The 12,207-nt window shown below is 38.6% G+C and overlaps 1 protein-coding gene across 4 annotated transcripts in view; it reads right to left on the reverse strand.

The window, feature by feature from the left end:
- Positions 1-12,207, reverse strand: part of DENND4C (DENN domain containing 4C) — a 137,280-nt gene that overhangs the window by 9,753 nt on the left and 115,320 nt on the right. For all 4 annotated transcript variants that reach the window (XM_032392472.1, XM_032392470.1, XM_032392471.1 and 1 more), the window contains 2 exons: positions 10,736-10,981; positions 9,546-9,663 (listed from right to left, as the gene is read on the reverse strand). In XM_032392472.1, the coding sequence (XP_032248363.1) occupies positions 9,546-9,663; positions 10,736-10,981 (364 nt within the window). The remainder of the gene's footprint in view (positions 1-9,545; positions 9,664-10,735; positions 10,982-12,207) is intronic.

Consider the following 12,207-nt stretch of genomic DNA (forward strand, 5'->3'; position numbering starts at 1 on the left):
TTGTCTTGTTCCTGTACTTAGGGATAGAGTATTCAGTCTTTCACCATTAAGTATGATGTCAACTGTGGGTTTTCACAGATGCTCATAATTAGGCTAAAGAAGTTTGTTTCCGTTCCTAACTTGTTGAGTGTTTTTAACAAAGGATGACTGATTTTTGTCCTTTATTCTATTGGTATGGTATATTACATTACCTGATTTTCAAATACTAAACCAACACTGCATGCCTGGGATAAATTGCACTTAGTCATGATGTACAGTCCTTTTTCTGTATTGATGGATTCAGGCTGGTAGCATTTTGTTGAGGATTTTTATATCGATATTCATACAGATTTTTAGTTTTCTTATGATGTCTTTTTTTTTTTTCTATCTGCATAACACTGGCCTTCTCAACAAATCTCCCACTATTTCCAAGAGTGCTCTCATGCTTGAATTTCTCCACGCTCTGTTCCAAATAAAGTCATTGCCTTTGGGGAGGGTTTTAGAGCTCAATGTTCTGATGGCCTGCTTCTTCCCTTGGGCAAAATTTCTGAGCCACTGCTCTGTAGCTGGGTTTGGGCACAGTGGCCCTTCTCTTGGAATGACACTCCTGCTTTGTGAACAGGGGACTGGGCAGGGACAGTTGACTCTGGTTTTGTCAGCTTGCCTCTCCTGGCATAAAACCTCTGCCCTATGAGCAAGATGCACTGAGAACTGAGGCCCCAGTATTCTTGGCTTGCTGAAGCCGGGGTAGAAATGAATGGGTGCAGAGCAGAGGAAGTGAGCCTCCAGCTCTCCTGGAATTTAGCCTCGGCTATACAAAGCTGGGAGACTGAGAACTACTGGCAGCCTGTCTTTCCCGGAGAGATGCTGTAGCCCTTGGCTGGGAGCTGGGGGTGGGAGAGAACAGAATATGGTAGCTCAAACGCCACAGAAATTTCCTGTTTTTACTGAAATTTAGTATATTTTCTTGAACAAATGTTTTATTTTTTCTATACCCTTAGACATTACTTTCTAAAAATTTTTATTGTTGGGGCACCTGGGTGGCTCAGTCGGTTAAGCGTCTGCCTTCGGCTCAGGTCATGATCCCAGGGTCCTGGGATCGAGTCCTGCATCGGGCTCCTTGCTCAGCAGGGAGTCTGCTTCTCCCTCTCCCTGCCCCTCCCCCTGCTTGTGCTCTCTCTTTCTCTCTCTCTACGTGTCAAATAAATAAATAAAACCTTAAAAAATTTTTTTTTATTGTTGAGGGGAGCCTGCCTGGCTCAGTCAGTTGAGCTTATAGCTCTTGATTTTGGCTCAGGTCATGATCTCAGGGTCATGAGACTGAACGCCGCATTGGGCTCTGCAATTGGGCAATTGGCGTGGAGGCTCCCCCTTAGGATTCCTTCTCTCTCTCCCTCTGTCCCTCCCTAACCCTACTCATGCTCTCAAAAAAAAAAAAAAAACTGTTGAAGTACAGTTGACATACAATGTTATATTAGTTTCAGGTGTGTAACACAGTAATTTGGCAATTCTGTAGCTCACCACAGTAAGTGTATAGTCACCATGTGTCACCATAAAACATTACTATGTTATCTTTGCCGTAGTTCTCATCTCTGTGATTTTATTATATAACTGGAAGTTTCTCTCTCTTAATCCCCTCCACCTATTGTGTTCATTCCTCACAACCCTCCCCTCTGGCAACTACCAGTTTGTTCTCTGATTTAGGCCTCTGTTTCTGGTTTTTTTTTTTTTTTGGATTCCACATGTAAGTGAAACCATATAGTGTTTGTCTTTCTCTAACTTATTTCACTTAGCATAATGCCCTCAACGTCCATCCATGATACTGCAAATGGCAAGATCTTATTTTTAATGGCGGAGTAATATTCCATTATGTAATATTCCACACACCTCTATCTTCTTTATCAATTCATATCTGTTGATGGACACTTAGGTTACTTCCATATCTTGGCTACTATTAATAATGCTGCAGCAAACACAGGGGTGCATATATCTTTTGAATTAGTGTTTTTGTTTTCTTTGGGCAGATACCCAGTAGTAGAGTTACTGGATCATATGGTAGTTCTAGATTTAATTTTTTGAGAAACTCCATACCGTTTTCCACAGTGGCTGCACCAATTTACAGTCCCACCAACAGTGCACAAGGGTTCCCATTTCTCTACATCCTCACCAACACCTGTTCTTTCTACTCTTTTTGATATTAGCCATTCTGACTGGTGTGAGGTTCATTGTGGTTCTGATTCTAATTTCCCTGATGATTAGTGATTTTGAGCACCTTTTTGTGTGTCTCTTGGCCATCTGAATGTCTTCTTTAGCAAAATGTCTTTTCAGGTGATCTGCCAATTTTTTAATTGGATTGTTTATTTGTTGTTGTTATGTCAGTTCTCTATATATTTTGGGTAATAACACCTTACCAAATGTATCATTTGCAAATTTATTCTCCCATTCAGCAGACTGCCTTTTCATTTTGTTGATGGTTTCCTTTGCTGTGCAACCTCTTTTTATTTTGATGTAGTCCCAACAGTTCATTTTTGCTTTGGTTTCCCCAGCCTGAGGAGACATACCCATAAATATGTTGCTTATGCTGAAGTCCAAGAGATTACTGCCTAAGTTTCCTTTTGGAGTTTTAGATTTTAGGTATCACATTTAGGTCTTTAAATCATTTTGAGTTTATTTTCGTCTAGGGTCTAAGAAAGTGGCCCGGTTTCATGCTCTTGCCTGTAGCTATCCAATTTTCCCAGCACTATTTGTTGAAAAGACTTTTTCTCCATTATGTATCTCTTGCCTCTTTTGTCATAGAGTAACTGGCCATATAAGCGTGGATTTATTTCTGGGCTCTGTATTCTGTTTCATTGATCTATATAACTATTTTAGTGCCAGTATCATACTATTTTGATTGTGTAGTGTATCTTGAAATCTGGGATTGTGAACTTCCAGCTTTGTTCCTCTTTCTCAAAATTATTTTGTCTATTTGGGATCTTTTTTAGCTCCATACAAATTTATGATAACTTGTTCTAATTCTGTGAAAAATGCTATTGGTATTTGGATTGCATTGAATCTGTATATTGCTTTGGGTAGTGTGAACATTTTAATGATACTAATTCTTCCAATCCACGAACATGTTATATCTTTCCATTTGTTTATCTTCAATTTCTTTCATCACTGTCCCAGTTTTCAGAGTATGGGTCTTTTACCTACTTTGTTAAATGTATTCCTTGGTATTTTATCCTTTTTGGTACAATTGTGAATAGAAATGTTTTCTTAATTTCTCTTCCTGCTACATTGTTTTTAGTGTATAGAAATGCTATCAATTTCTGGCTATTACTTACATAAATTTACTGAATTATAATAGTTTTTTGGTGAAGTCTTGCAGGTTTTCTATATATGCTATGTCATCTTCAAATAGTAAAAGTTTTACTTGCTCCTTTCAAATTTGGAATCTTCTATTTCTTGTCTGACTGCTGTGGCTACGATTTCCAGTACTATGGTGAATAAAAGTCATAAGGGTAGACATCCTTGTCTTGTTCTGACCTTAGAGGAAAAGTTTTCAGTTTTCACCACTGAGTATAATGTTAGCTGTGGGTTTTTCATATATGGTTTTTATTATGTTGGGGTATGTTCCCTCTAAACCTACTTTGTTGAGATTTTTTTTATCATGACTGGATGTTCTACTTTGTCAAATGCTTTTTTCAGCACCTAATGAGATGATCATCACATGGTTTTTATCCTTCCTCTTATTAATCACATTAATTCATTTGGGAATATAGAACCATTGTTGGATCCCTGGAATAAATCTTACTTATGGTAAATGATCCTTTTAATATATTGTTGAATTTGGTTTGCTAATATTTTATTAAGGATTTCTGCATTTATGTTCATCAGGGATATTGGCCAGTAGTTTTCTTTTTGGTAGTGTCTTTATCTGGTTTTGGTATCAGGGTAATGCTGGCCTTGTGGAATGAATTTGGAAGTTTTCCTTCCTCCTGTATTTTTTGGAATAGCTTAAAAAGACCAGGTATTAACTCTTAAATGTTTGACAGAATTCACATGTGAAGCCATCTGGTCCTGGATTTTTGCTTGTTGGGAGTTTTTTGATTACTGATTCAATTGCATTACTAGTAATCAGTCTGCTCAGATTTTCTATTTCTTTCTCATTCAGTTTTGGAAGACTATGTTTCTAGGAATTTACCCATTTCTTCTAGGTACAATTTGCTGGATATAATTTTTCACAGTATTATTAAAATCCTCTGTATTTCTGTGGTGTTAGTTGTTATTTCTCCTCTTTCATTTCTGATCTTATTTGAGACTTCTTTTTTTCTTAATGAGTCTGGCTAAAGGTTTATCAATTTTGTTTACCTTTTCAAGAAACCAGCTCTTGGTTTCATTGATCTTTTCTACCTTTATTATTTCCTTCCTTTTAACTTTGAGCTTTGTTCTTTTTCTAGTTCCTTTAGATGTTAGTAGTTTGAGATTTTTGTGGTCTTTTGACATAGGCCTGTGGCGCTGTAAACTTCCCTCTTAAAACTGCTTTTGCTGCACCCCGAAGGTTTTGGACTGTTGTGTTTCCATTTTCATTTACCTCCATGTATTCTTTTTTTTTTTTTTTTTTTTTTTAATTTCCTTCATCGACCCATTGCTTGTGTAAGAGCATGTTGGTTAGCCTCCACCTGTTTCTTCCAGTATTTTCCTTGTAATTGATTTCCAGTTTCACACTGTTGTGGTCAGGAAAGATGCATGATAGAATTTCAGTCTTCTTAAATTTATTACGATTTGTTTTGCAGCCCAACATTTATCCTGGACAATGTTCCATTTGCACTTGAAAAGAATGTGTGTTTTGAGATGAAATATTCTGCATATATCTATTCAGTTTCTTTATATATTTAGGTGCTCCTATGTTGGGTGCTTAGACATTCAAAACTGTTATATCTTATTCTTGGATTGATCCTGTTATCATTATGTAAGGCCCTTGTCTCTTGCTATACTCTTTGTTTATAGTCTATTTTTTGTCTGATAAAAGTATTGCTACCCTAGTTGCTTTTGTTTGCTTCCATTTGCGTGGAGTATCTTTTTCCATCCCTTCACTTTCATTCTCTGTATATCTTTAGGTCTAATGTGAGTCTCTTGTTGGCAGCATAATCCATTCTGTCCCCCTCTTTTGACTAGAGCATTTAATCCATTTACATTTAAAGTTATTATTGATAGGTATATACTTATTGCCATTTTGTTACTTGTTTTCTGGTTGTTTTTGTGGTTCTCTTTTCCTTTCTTCTCTTGCTCTCTTCCTTGTAGTTTGAGGGCTTTCTTTAGTGTTATGCTTAGATTCCTTTCTCTTTATTATTTTTTTTTATCTATTATAGGTTTGTGATTTGTGGTTACCATGGAATTCATATATAACACTCTATGTATATAGCATTCTATATTAAGCTAATGGTCACTTAAGTTTGGACACATTTTTAAAGCACTAAATGTTTACTCCCCCTCCATAATGTCCTATTTTACTTTTTGTGTATTCCTTGACTGATTTTTGTAGATACAATCCTGTCATAATTTTCTTCTATTTATGGCCTTCTCTTTCCACTTAAAAAATTCCACTTAACATTTCTTTTAAGGCTTGTTTAATAGTTATGGATTCCTTTTAACTTTTCTTTTTGACAAACTCCTTCTCTCTCCTTCAATTCTGAATGATAACCTTGCCCGGTAGAGTATTTTTTGTTGTAGGTTTTTTCATTTAACCACTTGATCATGCTCCTCCCTTTTGGCATGTGAAGTTTCTGTTGAGAAATCAGCTGCCTTATGGGGTTTCCCTTGTATGTAACAGTTTTATTTTCTCTTGTTTTAAAATCCTCTAGCTTTAATTTTGCCATTTTAATTGTGTGTCTTGGTGTGGCCTGCTTGGGCTCATCTTCTTAGGGGCTTTCTGTGCTTGCTGGACCCAGGTGTCTATGTCCTTCCTCAGATTAGGAAAAATCTTTCATTTGGGATATATTCCTCTGTCTCTTCATTTTGTCTAACTCTGTGTTTCTCTATATTAGGTAGGTCAGCTGTCTCTCCCGGTCCTGAAAGTAGTGGCCTTGTGCGGAAGAGGTCCTGTGGTGCCCTACAGCACAATCCCCCCAGTCACCAGAACCAGGTACTCCAAGAGCTTTCCCTTTGTGGGCTGCATGTGTCCTCTTGTGGCTGAGCTGTGACTGCCTCGGGCATGCTGGTGGGTGGGGCTGGCCCTCAGCCCAGCTAGCTGCAATAACCCGCTGTAGGTGCACCGGGCAGGGTTTAAGAGGTCAGCTGCAGCCACCATGAGCCGGCTGGTGGGTGGGGCTGGCCCTCAGCCCAGCTGGCTGCCATTAGCCTGTACTACTGCTGCAGGCACACTGACGGGTAAGGCTTGCTTCCTGTGCAGCCAGTTAAGAGGCCTGAATGCAGGAACTGCAGACATGCTGGTGTGTGTGGTGGTTTACACCCCTGCCCCTCAGGGCAGGAGTCACTTCGGAAGGACACCTTTCCCAGCCAGGGCTGCCTTCGGGTGTGGCAGGGCAGGAGCTACTTTGGAGGGGGGGAATGTCAGGGAGGGGCATGCACCGCTGGTAAGGTACACAGAGACTGTCAATCCTGGCTCCCCAAGTGTCTAGCTATCTAGGCTGGGGAAGGGCAAGAAAAACAGTGCCTGCCAGCACTTTTGTTCCCAGAGAAATATGCAGATCCCTGCCCCTTTGGTACATGTCTTAAAATTAGTCAATAAATCCCTTTTCACGTATACCCTAGGCACTTTTCGAGCTGCTGCTTTGCTGTGTTCCTGGCGAGTTACTGAGCATGCTGGTTCTTTAAAGGTGGAGACTCAGTTTCCTGTCATCCTCGGGTTCTCCTGGACTTCAGCACTGCTGATTTTCAAAGCCAGATGTTATAGGGGCTTGTTGTCTTCTCAGTCCAAGTCCTCAGGGCCAGGGGTGGGGTCTGATTCCCTCCTTCCTCCATGTTTGTGACGCCCCTCCCATTTGTGGTTAGTTGTGCTGGGAGTGGTCCCCAACTGCTGACACGGCCTTTCCTCTACAACTAGCTTGGGAAGACGCGGTTTGCCAGTCTTCCGGTCATTTTCAGAGTTAGTACGATACATGTAGCTGTTGCCTTGGTTTGGCTGTGGGACAAAATGAACTCAAGACCCTCCTACTCTGCTATCTTCCCATCTCCCTTTTTTTTAATAATTTTTTTTTTTTAAACAATTATGGTTGTTTTGCTGGGAAGTAGATCTCTGAAGCTCCTCTTCCAGAAATCACTGGAAGTCACTATCATTCCAGAAGTTCTCACCCACTTAATTCTTACGTCTTTTGATGTCATTTACATGCCAGTTCTTCATTTAAAGCAGCCAAAATCGATTCATTCTTGAGAAACAAGGCCATTCTTGAGAGCTCTTTTATTCCCGTCACAAATTACAGAATATTTTGAAACACTTGTGCATTTCAAGAGAGGTAGGAAAATAACTAAAGAAATAGCAACTCTAATTCTATTATTATTATTTTTTTAAGTAGGCTCCATACCCAGCGTGGAGCCCAACATGGGGCCTGAACTCATGACCCCGAGATCAAAACCTAAGCTGAGATCAAGAGTCGGATGCTCAACTGACTGAGCCATACAGGTGCCCCCAATTCTATTATTTTCTAGCATAAATTTCAAGGTTACTCTACTTCTGTTTAAAAAAAAAAAAATCAGGGGCGCCTGGGTGGCTCAGTTGGTTAAGCGACTGCCTTCGGCTCAGGTCATGATCCTGGAGTCCCGGGATCGAGTCCCGCATCGGGCTCCCTGCTCGGCGGGGAGCCTGCTTCTCCCTCTGACCCTCCCCCCTCTCATGTGCTCTCTCTCTCTCATTCTCTCTGTCTCAAATAAATAAATAAAATCTTTAAAAAAAAAAAAAAAAATCAGAACTGAAACAACCACCAAAAGAACAAAAACAGCTTGTAATGTATTTAACCATAATTTTGTGACTAGCATTTTCAAAGGAAAAAATATTTACTTAAAACTGGAAAAAAAAAATCCTAATAGCAAAATAGTAATAGATTTTTTTTTAAAAGTACAGAACAGTAAAAGTGAACTGTTCCCTTTTGCATCTGAGGAGCCACTGGTAATAGTGGTTTTAGACCTTTTTATATGCATATATTAAAAACACAGATATATATTTTTGGTTGTTGTTTTTTTGTTTTTAATTGAAAAGATCTATACTGTTCCGAAACCTGCCCCTTTTCCACTTGATACATGACATCCTTTTCAGCCATCCATATGCAAATGACTCAGGCCACATTTCATGATACGGATTTATCACAGCTCTCCTGTTAGGTATTTACATACTTCGTTTCATTATCACAACAAATAATCATACAGTAAGCATCACTGTGCAGACAACTTTCCATACTCTACTTCTATAGAACAGAACTGTCTTACTCTGATCGCTGAGTTAAAGGGTATCCACATATTAAATAGGGATAATATAGGCCACATTCTTCTCTAGAATTGTATCATTTTCACTTCTAACAGTGTATCAGAGTGTTCTTTTCCTCCATATCCTCAAAAAGATTGGATGTAATAAAGTTTTACTTTCCCTTTTGAACAAAAGAAATGGATATTTCACTAAATAATGAGATTGAGCATTTTTTCATGTTTGTTATGAACTGAATCATGCTCCCCCCAAATTAGTATGTTGAAGCTCTAACTAACCCCCTCTGTGACTACATTTGAAGATAGGGTCTTTAAAGAGGTAACTAACGTTAAATGAGGTCATAAGGGTGGGGCCCTAGTCCAGTATAACTCATGTCCTTATGAGAAAAGGACACCAGAGAGATGCAGGTGTACACAGAGCAAAGGCCATCTGCAAGCCAAGGAGAGAGACCATGGGAGCCAAACCTGTTGACATCCTGATCTTTGACTTCCAGTCTCTAGACTGTGAGAAACAAATTTCTGTTGTTTAAGCCACCGAGTCTGTAGTATTGTTATGGTAGCCCTAGCAAACTAATATGTCATGTAATGTTTCTTCCATCAGCTGCCTATTGATATCATATGCTCACATATCTACTGGGTGGTGCTGTCTTATTGACTCAAAGGACTTTGGAATACTGGATGATACCTCTTTAAATGCCCTGTAAAAACATGTTCTAAATATAAGACTGAAAATGAAGCTAGAATCTTTGAGATTAGTATCCATATAATTGAAATTATGACCCTATACCAACAGCACATCCAAATTACTCTTCCAGTATATAGAATTTACTTTCCCAATACCTAACCAAAATTGGCATTTGACAGAAAAAATCACAAAATACTCTTCAACTCCCTGAGACAGTCAAATGGGTCAGTATAAGAGCAAATCAATTTGATCTAAAATGGAAAGACTCTTGAAGAGATACTAAAAATGCATGAAAAATCTTAAAGCAGAATAATTTGTTTCTCTCACTTCCTTAATTTTTTACCCCAGTAGTCTATAGTATTCTACTGTATGGACTGTACAATTTGTTTATTCATTCACCTGTGAAAAGATCTATGGGTTGTTTCCAGTTTGAGTCTTTTATGTCTTTAATTGTTTTACTTACTAAAATTCCTCCATGAGACATACAAAGGTTCTCCTGGTTCCTGATGAAGGTTGATATTATCCCATAATAGCTGAATATACACAAGTTTGCTATCCTGGGACAGAGATGATAGGGGAAGCTAAAAGAGATCAACAGAAAGTATTAGCACCCTACACATAACAATAATTACCAGTGGATCTAGAAAGTTTGATTATATAAAACAAAGGAGTGCTTTCAAAACTCTGGACCTAAAATTCTAAGCAAAAATTTTAATTTTTATTTGTATCTGATGATAAATATTCCTATTTTCTGAAGTGCAAGTTTCTCATTCCTACTTCCACAGACTGGAAAGACAACTTGGTAGCTGGCACAGTGACCACATGAAAGATTAGTCACTTTTACAACAAATTTCAGGTAAGAGAAAGTACAATAGCTTCTGCTATGTTGTTGTGCAGACTGTTACTTAAATGAGTCAGAGACTGTAATACTTTAAGCGAAGATTGTGTTTCACCCCTGGTCAATGTTGGGGTGTCTCTCAGTAATCAGTATCATAAAATGAAGGAACTCCAGGAAGCTCAGTGTCTCCCATGCAATTAGGCGCCCCAGTACGAGGACAGCAGGGGCTATAAAGTCAGACAGGCAGACCGTGGTCTGGGCTCCCCATCACGCAGTAGGTATGGGACCTTGCGGAAATTATTTCTCTAACTTTTAATTATATCATCTGAAAAATATGGGCAAGAGGAGGCCTGTAAAATAAAGTTTTGAGAATTTCAGCTGGAGATTTGATAGTTCAGAATAAAAACTACCTTTTCTAGCCACCCTCACAACTAGATATAACCATATAACTGAATTCAGGCCAAACAGATACGTAGATAAATGTTACGTGCAACTCTAGGAACTATCCCTAGAGAAAGAAGACGTACTCTTCTCCATCCATTTTTATCCTTACTGCTGGCTGGAATGTGGATGTGATGGTTGGAAATAGAGCAGCCATCCTGGACCAGGTACAGAACTTGGAAATAGAGGTTATGCACAGCTGGCCAAAAAGACAGGAGGATCTCACGTGCCTAACATTTTACCATTCCAGGACCAATGTGAGAGAAGTAACATACATCTTGTTAAGGCATTGTTGTTGTAGACGCTGTTACTTGAAGTTAAGCCTCACTCCAACCAACCCCAGTGTAGTATAAGTATGCAAGTCGGTACCCTACCTGTACACCTCCATTACAATGTTCGGATGTGAGGATGAGTCCCGGCAAGTTACTAGCAAGGTCCAAACGTCTGAAATACCAAACGAGGTTCCAGAAAATGATTGGATGTTGATTGATGAAAGAGGATGTGTGAATCACTTGATCACCTTCATTTTCTAGCAAAGATTCAAGTTCTTTACGAAGCACTAGAGGACTCAAGTAGGGCACAGAAACAGGGGGAGGATTGGGTCTTTTTCCTAAAGGATCCTTTAAAAAATAAAAATACAGGAAGAAACGAGTATTATCTATTCTGTACGTTTAAGAGTACTTCTCAGTGAGATTATGCTTTATCTATCCTTTCAAAATCAGTGATTTCAGAACCAGTGCTACATGCAGTATACCCTAATGAAAACCTAAAAAAAGAAAAAATACTTAATCATAAATGCCCTTAAGTTAAAGGATTACAAAAGAAAATTAATCCATATAACAGACTCTATTTTAAACATTGAGAGTTTCTCTATTTTTATAAGAAACACTACATTTCAGATGTTTTATAATGATTCCCCCCAAAAAGTAGACTTTATCTTCTTTCTAAAACTCTAAACAGATGGAGCAATCTTTGTGTTAGTACTTGATGACTCCTTTTACAATTATATCTACTTGTAAAAAGCTTGTTTTTACATTTGATTACAACAAAAACTACAGTAGTTAAAGAGCAGTTGTACAAAAGAATCCAATTTAGGGGCGCCTGGGTGGCTCAGTCATTAAGCGTCTGCCTTCAGCTCTGGTCGTGGTCCCAGGGTCCTGGGATCCAGCCCCACATCGGGCTCCGGGCTCCCTGCTAGGCGGGAAGCCTGCTTCTCCCTCTCCCACTCCCCCTGCTTGTGTTCCCTCTGTCACTGTGTCTCTGTCAAATAAATAAAATCGTTAAAAAAAAAATCCAATTTAAGTTGTGCATATTATAATCAGACTAAAACGCTTATGACCAACTCATTGAGTACCCCTACTGCCCAGGCTGAGGTCTCCAAATACCATTTCCTCTAAAAAGAACAGTGTTTCTTAGAGAAATGACTGATTCTAGGTCTAGAGAAAGAAATATATCACATGAGCATGAAACATATTATCATATAAGAAAGCAAGAAAGCTTTAAAAAAATTTATAAAAAGGCTACTAGAATTGTGTCAAAGGGACTAAGGCACCAATTTGTAGAGGCTTCTAGCTGATCAAAGATGGGATAATGTATTAATAAGGATAACAATAGCAATGGATGTAAACACAAATGTTTAAATCAATGAGTTCATGATACCCTATTCCTCCAAATTAATTGATCACCTGGGAGAATGCTAGGAACCCAAATTGTTATTTTGAAAATTGGTAAATAAAAGGAAAAAATCAGTTACCCTACCTTTCCAAAATAAACTGTGTCTTTGGAAAAGCAAACAGAAAATATGAGGCAAGTTTCTCTTTATAGATGTACCGCATATAATAAAGAC

The sequence above is a fragment of the Phoca vitulina genome, unplaced genomic scaffold (assembly GCF_004348235.1).
Source record: "Phoca vitulina isolate PV1807 unplaced genomic scaffold, GSC_HSeal_1.0 scaffold67, whole genome shotgun sequence".
NCBI lineage: Eukaryota > Metazoa > Chordata > Mammalia > Carnivora > Phocidae > Phoca > Phoca vitulina.